The sequence below is a fragment of the Anastrepha ludens genome, chromosome 6 (assembly GCF_028408465.1).
Source record: "Anastrepha ludens isolate Willacy chromosome 6, idAnaLude1.1, whole genome shotgun sequence".
Lineage (NCBI taxonomy): Eukaryota > Metazoa > Arthropoda > Insecta > Diptera > Tephritidae > Anastrepha > Anastrepha ludens.
Window position 1 is genome coordinate 9,500,002 of NC_071502.1, and position 19,705 is coordinate 9,519,706.

Sequence of the window (19,705 nt, forward strand, 5' to 3'; positions counted from 1 at the left end):
CTTTCAACGGTTTCAAAGCTCTTTGAGTATATTGTAAAACAAAAATTATACTTCGTTGTAAAACTTAATACTACTGTGGGCAAAAAGTTAGGTGAATTTATTTGTTAAGCTTCGCGGGATTAAAATTTCGCTCTAGTTATTTTTTTCATGAGTTGGCAGCACTGTTAATAACATCTGGGCCAACTTTCATGTGAATGTCATTATCAGTAATATATTCACGCTTGTGCTTACCAAATGACCAAGAGTGCATTTTTCGATTTTTACAATGTGTGATTTGATTGAGCAGAGAAGTGCCATCAAATTTTGTTTGCGGAATTAAATTTCGGCTGCGGAAACGTTTAGCATGCAGAAGGCATTTGGTGATTCGACCATGTCGCAGAAAAATGTTTATAAGTGGTACAAAGACTTCAAAGAGGGTCGAGAACGTGTTGATGACTTGGAGCGCTCCGGACGACCATCGACGTCAACAGATGACCAACACGTCAACAAAGTGAAGGAGTTAGTGCTCAAAAATCGTCGGTTGACTGTTAAAGACCTTACTGATATGATCGGAATATCAGAAGGATCTGTGAAAACCATTTTGAAAGACCATTTGGGCCTACGAAAAGTCAAATCTCGTTTGGTACCGAAAACTCTCAATTTCTTGGAGAAAAGTCGTCGCGTTGATGTGTGTGAAACAATGCTTTCAGACTATCAGGACAAGCTCAAATGCATCATTACGGGAGATGAGACTTGGATTTATGCTTACGACCCTGAAACAACCGACCAATCAAGCGAATATTGTGCTAAAGGCGAGGCCAGACCAAAAAGAGCACGTCAAAGCCGTTCAAAAATAGAGGTCATGATGACAGTTTTTTTTTCGATTTTCGTGGTGTGGTGCACTATGAATTCCTTCCACCTGGCCAAACTGTTAATAAGGAATATTATTTGAGAGTTATGCGTCGTTTACGTGAAGCAATTCGTCTAAAAGGACCAGAATTATGGGCCAACAACTCTTGGGTTTTGCATCACGATAATGCACCGTCTCACACTGCACTCGTTCTTCGTGACCATTTCGCCAAAAATTCCACGCATATCGTTCCGCAACCACCGTATTCGCCTGATTTGGCTCCATGTGACTTCTGGCTATTTCGCGTTTCGAGTCGATTGAGGAGATAAAAGCTGAATCGAAGAAGGTGCTGATGGCTATACCGGAAATGGACTATTTGGCATGTTTCGGGGATTGGAAAAATCGTTGGCATAAATGTATTTCATCGAGAGGGGATTATTTTGAAGGGGATGAAATTGATTTACAGGAATAAATAAAGATTTTTCATTTTACAACCAATTTCACCTTACTTTTTGCCCAAGTAATCAACATGGTTTTATGGCTGGTAGGTCAACTGTCACTAATCTTGCTGTTTTCTCGTCGGCTTTCGATAATAGCCTTCAAGTTGATGCAGTTTATATGGAGTTTTCCAAGGCCTTCATTAAAGTCTGCCATTCAACCTTAATCTCTAATTAATAAGTTTTGGGTTTCACTCTACTTTCTTTAAATTGATAAAGTCGTACGTTTACAATCGTGAATGTGTAGTTGTTATGGATAATGTATCTTCTTATCCTTTCATTGCCTCTTCTGGAGTCCCTCAGGGCAGTATTTTGGACCTTTGTTATTTGTAATTTTTATTAATGGCATATCTGAATGTTTTCGTTTCTCCGAGTTTCTTTATGTGCAGACTACTTAAAATTTTTTAAAACTGTACGAAACCTGTCTGATTCATACGATCTTCAATCAGACCTCAACAACGTCGTGGCATGGTGAGATGGGAATCTACTTCAATTAAATATTAAGAAATCCTCTCATATGTCATTTTCTAGGTCAATGCATTTAATCCCTACCTCATATTTTATAAAGAACTCGCGTCTAAATACACTTAATGAAATTATTGATTTGGGTGTGATCTTCAACTCCACCTTTCAGTTTCTTAGTCATTTAAATTTTGTCATCGCCAAATCGTATTTTACACTTGCCTTCATTCGGCGGTTTGCTTCCGAATTTACGGATCCTTATACTTTGAAGTCACTGTTTACTCCATTTGTACGATCCAAGTTGGAGTATGCCGTCTTTCTGTGGAGGCCTTATCACCAGTGCTACAATAATAGACTTCAACGTATTAAAAAGAAATTTCTTCGTTTTGCACTCAGATCTTTGAACTTCACTGATCCGATTCCTTCATATAATGCAAGGTGTGCATTACTAAACTTACAATCGTTACAAAGTAGAAGAAGTATACTGGCACTCTGCTTTCTTTTCGATATAATAAATGGGACAGTTGACTCGCCTTTACTCTTAGAGCGCATTCATTTTTACATACCTCGAAAAAACCTTCGGAGTAATGACTTATTCTTCCCAGTGCTCATTAGAGCACTGAATGAGTTCAACCATATTTTAAGTTCTTTGGCTTTTGATTTATCGCTATCTAAATTTAAGTTTAAATTATCATTTAATGATTTCTTTAAATAGTATCGAAATATGTATGAACATATATATAATTCTTACAAGTACTCTTAGTTTTGTGTAGTCTGTAAGAAACCTTGTATTTCTTGACTTACTAAATTAATAAATGAAATGAAAATAGTGAAATGCGAACACCTCACATGCATATACGGTGATGTAGCCGAAGATGACGCTGAACGCACCTTTTTCCAATGCATACGCTGAGAACGAGAACGTCGAAGTTAGAGAACGCAGTCGGCCACATAATCTACGAAAATGTAATTGACAAGATACTATACTAAGCAACGAAGAAATGTGGGAAATCAGTGGTTTCACGGAAAAAGTTCACCGGCTGAAAAAGGCACACAACAAGCAGCCAAAATGAATATTACTTTCACTATATTCTATCATAGTTATAATCAACCGCAGAAACAGGAAATTGTCTTCCATTTCCTCTGTTAATACACTGCCTAATGGAAGGTGAGGATGTTAACCTTTGGCAAACCGAATGGCTTATAAGGTTTCTCAATCTCACAGACTGGATATGGTCGTGAAGGAATAAGGAAAAGGATGTGGTTACAAAATGGTGCGGAAGCGCCAATTGAGTTATCGGAAAAGTCCCTCTTAAATCAATCAACCAACCAAGGTTAATCGAAGAGAATATGCATGTGTGACCATGTACATGGGCACGGTCACACATGCATACCTATAAGTATTTCTGTAACATGGAAAGTTTTAATTAAAATGTTTCTTCTGCTGCAAAGGACTTATTTTATTTATTAATATGCACACCTCTTGCCTCGACCCATACACTATTGAGGTATGTATGCACGTTTGTATTTAGAAGCAAATACTTTTCTTGCTACCAATACCCGCCCCAACTATTTTTGTTCAGCCCACTCATTTTGTACTAATTAATGCCTATACCTACGCATGAAAACGAATCTGTAGCTGATCATATTATTTATTCGAACAGGGATGTAAAAGTTGTACGCATTTCCCAGTGCATACACGCACATAAATAATAATGCAATATCTGTCAAAGTTCAATAGTTCACACAAATTCACTCAAATTGAAACATATAAATTCAATTAGACTTCACATTGAGTATGCAACTATGATTCAAAATGTTAGCAGACTAATTAATTCTTCGGAACAAAATAAATTGTAAACAAAAATTTTTTTGATATGGACAGACTTCTTCTTCTTTCATGCTAGTGAGCCTCCACAACTGACTGGAACTAGGAATTGAAGTCAAGATTGGTAAATGTCAATTTAAAATGCGATTTAGAATTTAATGACTTTTTATTGCATTTTCATCAAATAAAAGGATTTATGGTTATTGGTGATGTACTGAAGAAATTGTTCTTTTGTTTTAGCGTCGATAAGCGGTCAGAAAGCGTAGAAAAACTGATCTGTTGTAAAATTTTTGAATTTTAGTATCTTAAGGGGACCGGTGGTCTAGAGCATGAAAATTTCATCTATTTTTAAGATTTGCCCATGAAGCAATAATTAAAGGAGATGTAAGTAGCCTAATTTTCACCCTGTGTTAGCCATCTTGAAGCTACTTAATAAATCCGTGTTGTCCTCTTGGAAAAGCTACTTTTTATTTCAGAGCAAATTCTAAAGAAAAAGTACTCAAAAGAGTAGAAATTAAAACTTTTGCTGAAAAAGTTAGCAGGCAATACCGTTTTGCCTATTCCATTATTCTTAGACTTTCGCATCTTTCAATTGTATTGAAAGTTCTGAGAAAACTAAGCAACAAGTCCCTCAGGGACTTATATCGTTATGTTCAGGAGAAGTACTGCTTTCAGTATATTCTGACTTATAGATTAAATCAGGATATACTGGAGCATTTTTTCGGGGCGATGCGTGCCAAAGGCTGGTTGTATGACAATCCTAGTCCTATGGAATTTAAATATAGATTACGAAGATATTTATTAGATGAATGAATCCATATATTACTCATTTCTGAATAACTTAACGCTTTCTATTAACAGCACGAAATACTTCAATATTAGTTGATCGTGGCAATGTTGAGGCCGACGAAATTAACTGGCTCCGTCTCAATGATACTTCTTTAGAAACTTTACAAAGTTTGCTAACAGAAGATTAGATAGTTTCAGACGACTCTCTCTTCGCCAACGATTCATTAAATGAGGACGCTGACTTTGATAGCTTACACGAAGATGCCCTTGAATATATTGCCGGTTACATACAGATTCCAATTCGATGCATGGTCAAAATACATATATATATATGACACAAATCCATGGGAATAGTTAAATTAAAAATATAAATAATTAAGTACCACTTATAAAATAACATAAAATTACAACGACCTTTTTCAATTTTTTACTACATTTTCAGAAAGGGGATAAACTTATGCCCTTTTTTCCCTTGCTTCCAAATTGCATCAATGGATTAAGTAGCATCCGAAATCAGTTGTCAAACTTTACTTAACCTTGTATAATTGAATCATGAGATTTGCCGTTAAAAATAAAAAAAACAAAATTTTCACTTTTCGTATTTATTACTACATCTATTGAGCATACAAAACAAATTTTATTATCTTAGAAACAATATTTATTACTATAAAAATGACCCTCTCGAAAAATGGGACCCGGACGGCGTAGGAGATTTCCAGATTTATTCTTATCTGAAACACAAAATTCAAGAAGATTCTTAATCAGAAAGAATGCAGTTATAGTCGGAACTAGAACAAATCTAAAAAATTAAAAACTGACAAAAAGAGTTCGTACAATCGGGTTTATTTTCACTAGTTTTTTAGTGTGAAAAATAGGAAATTATTTAAATAAAATTATGATTCCAGTTCGGACGATAGCCATACATGTTTTGAACAACATATTTAAATTTCAAGCGATTCGGTTAAACTTTTTTTTCACCTCGCCGTACCGAAAAAAGTTACTTCGAGATAAATGAGTTAAGGTACAGGAGCGCGCGAGCCGCTGTTTACCTAGTTAATGGGGTGTAGAAGATGTAATATTGGGAATTTCACAGTATGTTCTTAAGATACTACAGGGTGAACGATATGAAGTGTTACCTATTCAAAACAACATTACTTTTTTGTGTGAAATTAGTTTTTATTGATTTCAAAGACAAAATTGTTCAAAAATTATTACAATTTTAACATATATTCACTTTATCTCGATATGGCAACCTTTTGCTATGACTATAGCCTTCAAACGGTCAAAAAATGAGTTGCATGCTGCACGAATGTGATCTTGGGGTATTTGGCCCATTCTCGTATAATCGCTTTTTCCAGCGCATCCATACTGGCATATTTTTTAGTGCTCACCTTGCTCTCCAAAATGGACCAGATGGAATTTGCATCTGGCGAATTAGAAAGCCATTGTGTGGACGAAATGAAGTGTGGAACATGATTTTTTAACCATTCTTGGTTCACACGAGCTTTATGAGACGGTGCCGAGCTTCTAAAACATTTTCCCGATAATAAGTCGCATTCACTTTGACACCAGGCTCGATAAAAACGATTGGAGAGCATCCATCACCGGTCACTGCGGCACAAACCATTACTTGCGATGGGAAATTGCTTTGAGTGGCCATACGTAGGCTCAAATTCTCGTATTAACGTTCGGCCAAGTAAACACGATCGTTTTGAGTGCTTATGAACTGCTCAATTGGGAAATTGTTGTCATCAGAAAACACAATGTTAGGAAATTCGCTACGTTCGTGCAAGCGCAACAACTCCTTTGCTCTTTCGCACCGAACTTTTTTTTGCAGGGGTGAAAGATCGTGTGCTTTTTGTAACTGTAAGCCTTGACCTTGAGCTCATTTTTCAATATGCGTCGAATGCTGTCTTGCGATATTTTCAGTTCCTTAGCCATTTTTCTTCCACTTCGACGTGGATTTCGTTCAAGTCGAGCCTTCACTTTCCGAACCATTTCTGGCGCTGTTGCGTGGTTTTTTTTTGGGCCACCTCCATATCGTTTTGCAATGCTACCAGTATCATTGTAACGTTTTATAGTGCGATACACAAACATTTGATTCACTTTGAGGTGACTGAGCTCACGAACAATGGCTGGTTGTGATTTTCCAGCCAAATATAACGCAATCACACGTTTGAATTCCATCACAGAAAAAAAAAATAAATTCAACAAAACTGAGACCCAAATGCTTTTGATGGCTTATAAACAATATATTGAACTGTCATTAGAACAATTTTGACGTTGATGTCATGAGCTGTTTTACAGACACAAGCAGTGTGAAGTTGGTAACACTTCATATCGTTCACCCAGTATACTTTCGAAAAATTTAATTTCTTTTCTACAATTTTCTACACTCTTAGCTATTAATAAAAAAATTTAGAAAAATGTGAGTGTAGATATTTTTCAAAATTGACACACAAACTTTTTCCCAAAAATTTGGAACAAAAAAAATATATATGAAAGGAAATGGCCTTTCGAATTTTCTTTATTTCATAAACGTTTTATTCAGCTCTTCGACATTTAAAAACTAAAATATTTTCAGTGACAATTTCAAAAATTAAATCTTCTCCGACCTTAAAGGAATGGCCTACTGAGTTTTCTTACACTCGGCCTCTCCTGACATACTGGTGCGACCCCGCTCAGATTCCGTAGATTCTCCTGTAGTCTCATCTTCGTCTGTTTCGATATCGTCGCATGGAGGTAGGTTACACCACAATTTCAGCTTATCAGATGCGTACACCGATGAATAATGTCTCTGCTTCCTGTGTGAACCTGGCAAGTCCTCAACCACATACCGATCATTACCAATAGATGCCGTGATTATGAATGGTCCTTTGTAATGTGGCTCTAATTTTCGTGAATGCCCGGTACTCATTGGTTCATTGTCGACGAGCACTAAATCATCTACATTGTATACTGTTGGTTTATTGTGCTGATTGTCATATTTGAGTTTGGCTTTTTGTCTTGCCTCGTTGATTTTGACTGCTGCCGTACGTCGGACCTCTTCCAAATCAGTATCGTTAACTGCACAGTGTTCGTCTTGTATTGCTAATAATATTTTGTTTTGTAGGACATCTCGGGGGGCATAACCCAACAGTAGCTCTTGAGGTGTCTTAGTAGTAGTTTTGTTTTTCATTGAGTTTATTGCCCACTGTATTTCTCGTAACCTTTCGTCCCAACATCTATCTTCAGTGGTAATTGGCAACAGCATTGACAAAATTGTTCTGTTTGCTCGTTCTGCGTGTCCGTTTGCTCTGGGAGTACGCACAGCATTCTTGATGTGTTTTATACAGTTGTCGTTGCAATATTTCGTGAATTCTTTCGAAGTGAAAGCGGTACCTCTGTCTGTCACAATTCGTGCTGGCATACCGACGTAACTACTAACTTCGTTTATTATTTCTAGTACAGGTTTGGTCTTGGTACTCTTGACCGCTCGTATGACTGTGAATTTTGTAAAGGCATCAACTAAGACCAGCAGATGCTCGTTTCTCTGTTTACTTTTAGGGAATGGACCTAAATGATCTAAGTGCACTGTCTTGAACGGAATTGGTTCTATATCGTCGAAATGGTATTCCCTAATATACACACGACTTGATGTACGATTTGACATAATTTCTCATCCTCGGAAACCATAAATAACTCAGTAATCGCTGGATAGTTTTGTCAACACCTAAGTGACCTGCATTATTATGACAATCATACAGAACTTTTGATCGAAGTGCCTTTGGTACAACCCACAATTTCGCACCTTCATATTTCTTGTACAAACGACCATTCTCAAGTATATATTCATCTAACGTTTTAATATCTTTTGACTTCACTTTATCGACTATTTGCTTGACATCAACATCCTGTATCTGCATACTAAATAACCAGTCCTGCTCGTCTATACCTGTTTTCAAGACACACAAGGACGCTTCGTCCACTTCACGCGATGCTTCTACTGGGGACCTACTCAACGCGTCGACATGTTCCATCCGCTTACCGGAACGATGCTCTATTTTTATGTCGTACTCTTGCACTTTGAGCCACCAGCGCGCTATGCGCGGGATGAGCTCTTTTTTGGCCATTGCTGTTTTGATTGCATTGCAGTCGGTTATTACAGTAACCTCTTTCCCGTAGACATAATATTTAAAACGCTCTAATGTTTCCACTACTGCAAGAGTCTCCAACTCGTAACTATGATACTTTTTCTCATTTTCGCTCGTGGATCGACTAAAATATACTACCGGCTTCCAATCGTCTTCTTCAAGTTGCAATAACACGCCAGCTAATCCAATGGAACTTGCATCGGTATGGATCTCATGCTTAGCTTCAATTCTATATGACGTCATCACCGGTTTGGACACCAGCGCCAACCTCAGCTCATCGAAAGCCCTTTGCTGTTCTTCGCCCCATCGAAAATTTTGTTCCTTACAAAGTAAACGTCGCAGTGGCTCTGATGTAATGGCATACCCTGCCACAAACTTTCTAAAGTATCCACTCAACCCCAGAAATTGTCGTACTTCAGTTACATTCTTAGGTATTGAAAAATTTGTAATAGCTATTGTTTTTGCTGTACCTGGACTAATTCCGCTTGGAGTTAATGTATGGCCCAAGAATTCAATTGTTTCTTTTGCAAACTCGCATTTCTTCAAATTCAAAGTCAAATTAAGCTCTCGTAATGCATCAAGTACACGCCTCAATTTGGCCAACATTTCATCGACAGTTGAACCCCCTATCATAATGTCATCCATGTAGTTCACCATATCTCCATTCTGTGTTCGTTCTTTTACCTTTGCCATCAAGCGTTGGAAGACTACTGGGGCATTCTTTAGCCCAAACGGCATTCGTTTAAATTGATACAACCCCTCTGTGGTTACGAACGCAGTATATCTACGACTATCTGGATGTATCGGTATCTGATAATACCCACTATTCATATCTAATACTGTGAAATATTTATAACGTTTTGCTTCATGAAGCTGTTCTTCAATATGCGGCATTGGATAAATTTCTTTTCGGGTATGTTGATTGACCTTACGATAATCTACGCATAATCTCGATTCTCCATTTTTCTTTTTCACGAGTACAATTGGACTCGCATATTCAGATTCTGACGTTTCTATTATATCGTTAACTAATAACTCTCTAATCATCTGTTGAACCAACACTTTCTTCGGCTCTGGTATACGGTATGGGTTTTGTGCAATAGGTACATTAGTATCTAACTTAATTTTCATGGATAATGCATTTGTCTGTCCTATCTCACTGATATTATTTGCAAATATATCATTGTACTCGTTCAACAGTCTGAATAGCTTTCCCGCCTGCGCACTTTCAAGTTCTCCACATATTATTTGATTTTCATTTATAACTTTGCGTTCAGATACCGTCGTTTCTCGATTTTCCGCGATCGGTAGATATTCGAATTTCAATTGTCCACTGTTTATGTGCGCGACAATATTCCGATTGAAAATCTCTTTTCCAAGCAATACATCTGACGTTAACAACTCGTCATCCACTATATATAGTATTACATTTACTTTTACACTGTCAATTTTTATTTCAGTTTTCATCAACTCACTTGCATACCGTGCACCTCCACATATGCCCTTTATTTTTAACACGCAAGGCTCTGTTTCAATTTCGAATTTATCAGCACATGATTTCCGTATCATGCTGCATTCACTTCCTGTGTCCACGAATGCTTTTATTGCTTGATTTTTAACATACACCAGTTTAATACAAAATTCCTCATCGCACTCGACTTTACGGTTTGTCATTGTAGCATTTCTCTTATTACGCTGCACAACCTCAACCTTCGGGTCAACTTTCTGACCATCACCATACTGCGCTTTTCGTAGTGGCTTAGAACATCTGGTCGCTATATGACCTCCTTCAAAACAATTATAACACTTTATTTTACTTTTATTCTCAGCGCTACCTTTATTCCCGTCATTATTCGTGTTTCTATTTTTGTTTTGTTCAAACTTCAAACCCGGAGTACTATTACGATTTTTATCATACTCGTCAAGCGTTTCGCGCAAGTGTCTCATCGAATCAAATCGCATTGGAGCAATTGCCGTTTGCAGTTCCCGATTTCGTAATCCGTTCTGCGTATATTTTATAATCGCTGATTCACTCAAATTATATCGCTGCCCAATGGCACTCATACGAAAACAATATTCCATGACTTTTTCATCAAATTTACGCACCGAACTGTTCATTTTGTAATGTATCTCTGCCTCGTTTGGCTTAGTACCGAATTCTTCTATTAACCTTTCCGCGAAAATTGTCCAATTCGAGTAACACTCTGGTGAAGCATCTAACCATAGTTTGGCAACACCTTTCAACTTGCTAAAAACTGCTAGCATTAAACTTCTTTCGTTCCACTGATAGGCACTATGCGCTTGATTAACACGTTCTACAAATTTTTCAACCGGCAAAGAAAGTTCATTCGTTGGATCAAAGGTAGGTAAAGTTTCAGCAATCTCTTTCACCGAACTCCTTGCACTCGAAGAATCTACCATTGATACCGGGGTAGTTGCAGTTTCTACACTCGCGGCCGTTTGTTCTACACTTGGTCGTTGCTCACGGCTTTGTTGCTGCAACAAAGTAGTGATGCCTTGCATCATTTCCCGCAACTCGTTAATTTGCTCTTGCATTGTACACCTTTCGTCCATATTTATTTCGTCACTGTTTTCAAATTCGCATAACCGCTGGACTAGTTCTGCCTTAGAACCAGTCGTAGGTTTTTCCCGTTCACGCAGCAGCGTTTTAAGTTGTTCCACTCTTAAATTCACTATTTTCGGCATTTTCCCCGCACAATATGTACATTCGTACACGCTTGCACCACTCGTTTTTTTGTATATCTGCTTGTTCCTTGCTCCCTTTCAACTCTCGCTTTCCACACATTAACACGCACGTATTAATCTGCTCATAATATAGTTTTTTTCCCACGACCGTCGCAAGTATTTTATACACTACGCCATATATGCATCTTGCCAACGCGCATAACAAAGCACGAATTTATGCGCATTCATACAAAAAATAGGAGTCAGTATCCCGCTTCTGACCTGAAAGGAAATGGCCTTTCGAATTTTCTTTATTTCATAAACGTTTTATTCAGCTCTTCGACATTTAAAAACTGAAATATTTTCAGTGACAATTTCAAAAATTAAATCTTCTCCGACCTTAAAGGAATGGCCTACTGAGTTTTCTTACATATATATAATAAAATCTTTTGCCCAATTTTGTTTTTAAAAAGTATATTTTATATTAAAAAAATTAAAAATAAATTTAACGATGTTAAGACGAACAGAAAAGGCAAATAAATATTGGTAATATTGAGTGCATTCTCAGCAACTAATAAAAAGAAATTCAGAAAAATCTTTCAAAATTGGATAACAAACTTTATTCCAAAAGTGTTGAATAAAAAAAATACAATTTTTTTTCTACAATTTTTTACACTCTGAGCTAATTATTAATGAACATTTTTTTGATAAATTTGAGAGTGGATGTTTTTCAAAATTGACAAAAAATTTCGAAAATTGGCAAAATTGGGAGAAATTTTCAACAACAAAATATATAATTTTTTCCCAAACTTTTATTTTGAATTATATTTTATCCGAAAGAAGTGTTCTGTACGTTAAAATGTTGTTAAATATTTTAAAATGTACTAAAATGTTGAAAAAGACCGAATTTTTCCACTCTTTAAAAAAACAATTTACCAAAACTCTTTACTAATTATCTTTACTAAATATTTATTATTATTATTTTTTTTTTCAATTTTATCAGTTTACTTCTTATCCCAAACCTACAAATAAATAAATTTCTAAGCTTACAGGCGATCATACCCAAAATACTTGGACGCTTGACAAGAAATCGCTGCCTAGTAAATTTATTTTATTTATTTTTGTTTCTAATCTCATCTAAACATATTCGTCTTTTACATCGAAATTTTATTTCTAAGCAAATCTAGTCATTAATAACAGTTCCTCATTAAAAACCTGTAATGGGTCATTCGATATAAATGTTTTGGTCAATTAAAACTTTTCAAACGCAGGTTCCTTACCAAACTTTGGCCTCTGTTCATTTCCCTATTAATGCAAACTTTACCTTTCAACAAGTCCTTTCTTTAATTAGTTATTTCTTTCATTTCCTTGCATTTGTCTTTGCTGTCACAATTCTGTTCTTTGGCCAACTTGTTAACCTCAGCACTTGTTCGCCACCGAGCTTTGCACACTTTAACTTTGGTGGCGAAAAGTGCAGCAAAAAAGGAGAAAACTTTTGCATTACGGTTAGTACAAGTCACGTTAACTGCCAGCACCAGCGAACGAGTGCATGGGTGGGAAGTTTAGTTCATTTTCTTCTTTATTGGAAACATATTTTTCTTTTTACATTCTTTCTTGCTTGCGACTTTGTTCAGTCGCTGCACAGTAAAACATGAGCGACATAATGAAATTGAGTCCAACTCACCTGTTGTTGACCACCATAACCGCCTGTGTCTGCATCGTAGCCAGCACCGAAGGCAGAAAAACCACCACCGGTACTACTCCCCAGACCTCCTCCTCCGCCTCCGCTTAAAATGGCATTTGTGCCGCCACCAGTCCCAGCTGCAACACCAGCTCCACTATTACCATGCAAACTCATATCGTTGCCGAGGCCAAAAAGTGCATTGAAGTCGTCGATTTGTGGTGTATTGCCGGCAAGACTAGTGCTTCCACTTCCACTCACACCTACACCACCTGCACCACCACCACCAACTCCTCCTACTACGTCGGCATTGTTGCGCAGCCAGCTACGTGAGTATCGGTTGAAGAACTGCCGATTCCAGGCGTCTACTGTGTCGCCCAGCAGCAACACGGCGCCACAACCAGCCAGCAACAACCAAATCAAAGTGGATTTCATGACGTCGTATTTTGCTGGTACGAGTGTGTGTGTATGTATGTGAGAGTGTGAGTATGAGTATGTGCGTGTATATGAATGCGATTATTGGCTGCGCTTACGGTGTAACCATGTGGACTGCTCACGGAAGAATTGACGTGCAATGGAAAAGGGGGAAAAGCAAAAAGGAAATTATTTAGTTGTAATTCAAATTTAATACTTTCGGAAGCGATTTGAAAGCTGAAAAGGTATTCGCATAAAAACGTGAAAAGTATATAAAATTTCGTAATACTAAAACTACAGAATTCAGTTGAAAATTTGTATGAACGTTGCTTGAAAAATTAGAGTTCGATTTAGATTATTTTCGCGTGGCTGCACAGAATTTTTCAAATGCACTTTAAAATCAATTGCTGAAGATTTTTTTTTTCGTTAACAAACACACATACAGGCACAAACAACTATACACGAAGAAGCAAAATTTGTGATTTCTTTTATTATTTTAGTTTTAGTTAAAGTTAAACTCCTCGGCGGCCGCCGTAGCTGAATGGGTTGGTGCGTGACTACCATTCGGAATTCGGAGTACGTTGCTTCGAAACGCCGTGAAACACCAAAAAGAAGAAACAGTTTTTTCTAATAGCGGCCACCCCTCGGCAGACAATGGCAAACCTCCGAGTGTATTTCTGTCATGAAAAAGCTCCTCGTAAAAAATATCTGCCGTTCGAAGTCGGCTTAAAACTGTAAACTGTAGGTCCCTCCATTTGTGGAACAACATCAAGGCGCACGTCACAAATAGAAGGAGGAGCTCGATATAAAACTATTAAATGTTGAGCTTTAAATAATTACGTTAAGAAACTAGAGGCTTGAGTTGGATCACTGCCCCAGGCTGCTGAAGAAAGGAGCCCCAAGTGACCTTAATTGTCTAGCTGCTAAGCCCGAACATTTACAGAGAAGTCTCCTTATCGGAAAAGTCCCTACTGTAATGGGGATTAAATGATGATAGTCCAATGAAAGTTGAAAGGCGTGGAGTGGCAAGACTTTTTGAGTTCTGCGGCTATTGTACTGGTGCCAAGGGGTTCAAAATAGCACATGAAGAAATGGGGCTTAATTTGTTATACGTTTTCCTTAGAAATAAGTTAAAGAGCTACGACTGCCAAATATCGGTGATGTGCTTTCTTCCTAATTGTACGGTTCAAATACCGCCCATAGATCACAACGTTATGAGCCTTTTTTGTCGGGTCAACTAGCAAGTACAGCACTCAGATCTAAATTGTATCTGTACTGTAAACCATTGTGCTGCACTCAGATTCCCTTTTAATTTTCTTTTAATCTACCCGACTTTCGAAGAAATCTGAGTAGATCTTGTGGTGCCAAGGAACCAAGGCTTCTTAACACATCAGTGCCAAAGACCTCAAACCTGATTCGAGCGAAGGCCGAGCAGACGCACAGGAAGTGGTCCGCTGTCTCATCCTCCTCTTCAAGAGTACCCTGTCTGAGATGCCCACCTTTTCCACGTGCTTTGTCCATAAAACGTGGCTCGTCATCAGTCCAACCAACCTCCTACAGTCCCCTCTGCCAGTGATAGAAGGAACTGCGATAGTCGGTCGGATATGACAGGTAACATTCGTTTTGTCCATCTGCAACCTCTCTCAGTCTGTCAAGCTCACTTGTGGGTAGTAGTAACTCATTTGCTAACCGTGGCTTTGATGGCTGTAGAAGGGAGTGTCAGAACGGGCTCCGGGCCACAGAAGTGGTCCTCAGAGCCCATCCTAGCTAAGGAGTCAGAGTGAAAATGCAAGCAAAGGGCAGTTCTGTCCCGCTGGATGCCACGTAGGTCCCAGAGCTGGAGCCATGCTCGGTCCTGGAGCCATCCGTGAAAATGCGAAAACATTGCTTGCCGGGCCCAGTTCCCATTGTGTTTTAGCCTGCAGATGGCTCTGAAGGCCTCTCCTTGGATGAAAGCATCAAGTGGTGGTAGACTAACGAGAGCATCTAATGCCGGGCCTGAAGTAGTCGGAAAAGCTGCGGTGCAAAAGATGGCGTTGTAGTCTTGATAAGGTACTCCACGAGAGAGAGTCTGGTTATCCAGACCACTGATGCATAGTTGATAATAGGTGTTATCATAGCCGTGTAGATCCATAGGATCTTGCTAGGAGAAAGACCCCACGTTTTCCCAAAGGCACCTTTGCACTGACAAAAAGCTGTCAGTGCTTTGGATGTCTTTGTTTCACGTGGGAGGCTTACCAAATTTAACTACAAAAATCTCTCTAAAGTCACATTTTAACTTGTGGAGAAACTATTGATGAGTTACGGCGAAATATTCACCTAGAAATGGGATGCTCTTAATGCAACTTCAATTCAAGTCATCGTTTTAAAAACTGTTTGAAAAAGCGTCTAACTGGGATTGTGACGCTATCATTCCTCTTTCGGATCCACGATTACAGATAGCTGATGATGCATCCAACATTCAATTCATTCCAATTTTTTACAGTCTTAAACGAAGAATGCTGTAATGAAGACGACGAAACAGTCGGTGAAGCACCCAACGACGTGATGCTATTGTAAATACGCATAAAATTGCATCGGAGGTGGGAAGATCAGCATTCAATATATGCTTGGACTGGGCAGAGCAAAACAATGCTTGCTTAAACGATGTTGAGACCGCGCAGAGGCTGTGGGACTGAGCAAGCGAGTGTGTACAAAACAAATCAAAATCAAAAATTTCTTTAATTTCAAATGAATCTTATCGGTTTAGAGTATATTAATTAATAAAATAAAAATAAATAAACTTCGATTGCTATCAGTAAAAAAACTATTTTAATTTGTATGGAACACTATCACAATCAAAACAAAAATCCAGTCTCTCTCAATCATGGCTATATAAAGAGCTTATAAATGCGCATAAATTTAAGTTTATAATGGGCGGAGGCTTCAACGTGAAAAATACCATCTGGAGGTCCCGCCTGACTCGACAAAAATATTGGAACTATATAAAGCAGCACAAGAAACGGGCTGTGAGTTTCTTTCAACAGCTAAACCAACTTACTGGGCAACAGATGTCAACAAAACCCCAGACTTGATCGACTTTTTCATAGTTAAAAAAATATCACACGATTATGTTCAAATCAGTGAGAGATCTGATCTGAACTCAGATTATTCCCAATATATCTAACAATCAGGGAAGCAATTATCGAAAAAGGCCAACCACCAACTCTTTACAATAAACTCACTAATTGGAAACTCTTTAAAAAAGTCCTCCAAGGCAATACACGCAATAACTCCACGTGAGAGCGAAAGAGAGAAAGAATGTTTATTAAGATTAATTCATAACATTTACAGAGAATACAAATAGACAAAATTTACAAAAAACGGAGATGGGTCGACCGGTGTAGGTAAACGCCGGACACAAACCGTGGCAACAACGCGCACTACTCCGAGCGTTTATCACCCGCAGAAACGCAGCGATTCCAGAATCGCAGCAACAGCACAGATTACCGCAAGGCAATACCAATAAATCCGACGACGGAATGGAAATTGGGACCAAAAAATGCCCCAAACAGTAGGCACCAAAAATATATTTCCCGCAAGTTTGCACCAACAAACAAGCGCCAAAATAGGCAGTGTTATTTCTCACTAGAAATTAGCAACCACAAAGAAAAACTCGGGAAAAATAGCCTAAAGTGTATCTAAGATATATTGTATATAAGGTATAGCTCTCTCGCTCCTTTTCCGCTACGTTATATCTTTTTTCTCTCTAGCGGAACGAAAACGCCCAAAACGTTGCATGACCTTGAAATTTTACTCTCCATTCTCGCTCGTCCATCGACGCCTAAGAAGTTTCACTTCAAAGAAAAAATGTGTATGGAAAAAAACTTAGTACTTGCAACCACCTCGAAACTTACACCGATCCCGGTTTTCATTACGTGCGAGTTTCTACTGTATTTATTTAAATTATTCACCCACAATGCGCTGAGCTCCAGTATTTTCTTTTCTTTTGTCACCTTTAGCACGTCAAGAAAATTTGAGTATAGTACAAATGGTAGCGAAGTAAATCACGCTCAGATACTCTGTGAAGGTTATTTGACATGGTAATATAATATTTGTGAATGGTAATATTCGTTAATCACTGCTTAGGGTTGTACTTTCAAACTGATGTCTCCTTGAAATTATAGAAATTTATTTGAAGAAATCAAGTGTTTGCGCGCTCACAGATTTTATATATTCACGCTGATTTTTCCACCGAAAGGAATATTTATGTTCAAATTATCTCAACATAATGCCCCTAAAAGCCTTCAGAATAATCACATTTCATTTTAACTGTTTACGTATTCATGGGAGAATGCGGCACAGTTACCAGCAATTCAAATACACTCGTATTGTGCTCCGTATAAATTTTCCCCGTCTCCTCAGCGCCCGAATGTATGCTACACACTTAGATACACTGCGCAAGCACTGAAGCAGCACAAAAATATTGTATAATATATTCCTACATTCAATCGCCTGTTGCTTCGCTGTTGTGAAATATGGTATTTACTCTTATATTTTCATTCATAAAGAGTTATGAAAGCTCCATCAAGATTTTTTTATTGCATAAAAGGAGCGAACGAAATTTCCCGCAGCTTTACATATTTACATAAATTTAAGTTGGATTCTTTGTTGATGTTGGCTCAAAGTTTTGTAAGAAATGTAAGCATAATAAACATAACTTTTTCTGCTGCTTAATAAAGTCGTCCATCCATACGGGCACACCAACGTTTAAGGCGGCAGCGGCAGCTGGAACATCTGCAACGAAATCTGGCTTATAGGTAATGGCATGGCAACAAAGTTTTTTTTAAGGCAAATGCAAATGTAAATGGTTGTTTGAAACTTTGTTTATTGTGGCCCTTTAACACCTTGTTTTCCTCCAGCATTTCTTTGTATACCCTTCCACATTTCTGTATTTTTATTATGTTCGCTCACCGCACACGTAATTACTTGTTCGCTGCTTCTGCTTGTGCGGCATCTGCGGGCTTACAAAGTGTAGTGGTGTTAATTTGAATATTTTTGTTTTTGCATTTTGTTCTATGGTTGCTCCTGGCTATGATTTGCTGTCTTGCATTTAAGGTTGGCGAAGGAAAATGGAAACGAACTTGGAAGAGAAAAGTAAGCAAATGCGCTAAGCTCTTTGTATATTTATTCAATTAGCTCCAACAGAAACTGCAGCGCTACATCGCCATGAAATAATTATTCTATTTGCACTGTTGCTCGTTATTTATTTGCATAAACTGTTTTTGCTTCGAATTTATATTCAGAGCTTTCTTGCTCTGCACTTTTTCGCATCTCCTATAAATGCTTCTGGCTTTCAGTTTCAGAGGTCAATAGAGATAACATAGTTTATATATTTTTGAGTAGCTTAAGGCATGAAGTGTGTGAAGGCAACCAAAGACGTGAGGGTCTTGTGAAACGTGAGCCTGAACCACTCATAACATGCAAAGGCTGTAATTTTGAGCTGATGTGAAGAAGATGTGAAGAATCCGAGTCAAAAGAAAAAATCAAATAATGAGAACCATGACTTCTTCCCGGGCCATTAGAGTCAAGAGCTGTTGTTGTTGTTGTTGTAGCAGTAAAAACATTCCCCATACATGTACGGGGAGTGCTGCTGGAGTGACAGCCCTTGGCCGGATATATAGTAAATCCGGGTCGTTCCGGTAACGTAGAACCGACTGTCGGGGGAACGAGAGTCACGAGCTCTTACTGGTTAGCTGACAGAACAGTAATGGGGCATGCTAAAATACCATTTTGGTAAGCCTTTGTTGGTAGGTGGAGGAAAAGCTTGAACGCATCTTAAGTATCTATCTTCGTAAAATATCTTATAGACTCATTTACTTTGGAGAACGATTATGGTCTGCATGCAGAGTTTGGAATACGCCACCCTTCGAATTGTTAAACTTTCTAAATAGTCCGAGGCTGGGGGAATCCTTTCTCATTCATTCCTCCAATCCTGTTAAAGAATGTTTTGCCAAAAGCTCATAATCCTGCTCTTGACAAACCCGGATATGGGCACAGATATTGAAAAAACGTTTTCTTCTCAATCACTTCTCTACACCTGCGGCAATATTGTTGTGTGCTCGCTGCGAGCTCCCCTAGCTTCAGTGCTCTGTGAGAACCGCAGTTAGTCTTGAGATGTTGGATCGTTCATATCCAAGCAATTGTTTCGCCTTTGATTAGTTATAGTCACGCCATGTTTTCCTGGGCATGACACAGATTGGTAGTCAATTCCATCGTCTATCTGCAATGCTATAATAGTGAAAGTCTAGTCCCGCCTTAATCCACCTGAAGTGAGCCTCTACTGGTCCCACTTTGGACGAGCTTAAGGAGGATTCTAGCAAGCTCATCTGCATCCTCTTACTCTCG

At 38.3% G+C, this 19,705-nt stretch overlaps 1 protein-coding gene across 5 annotated transcripts in view; it reads right to left on the reverse strand.

Annotated features, from left to right (window-relative positions):
* Positions 1-19,705, reverse strand: part of LOC128867547 (uncharacterized PE-PGRS family protein PE_PGRS54) — a 72,778-nt gene that overhangs the window by 18,120 nt on the left and 34,953 nt on the right. For all 5 annotated transcript variants that reach the window (XM_054108881.1, XM_054108880.1, XM_054108882.1 and 2 more), the window contains one exon: positions 12,908-13,453. In XM_054108881.1, the coding sequence (XP_053964856.1) occupies positions 12,908-13,339 (432 nt within the window). In that variant the 5' untranslated portion in view covers positions 13,340-13,453. The remainder of the gene's footprint in view (positions 1-12,907; positions 13,454-19,705) is intronic.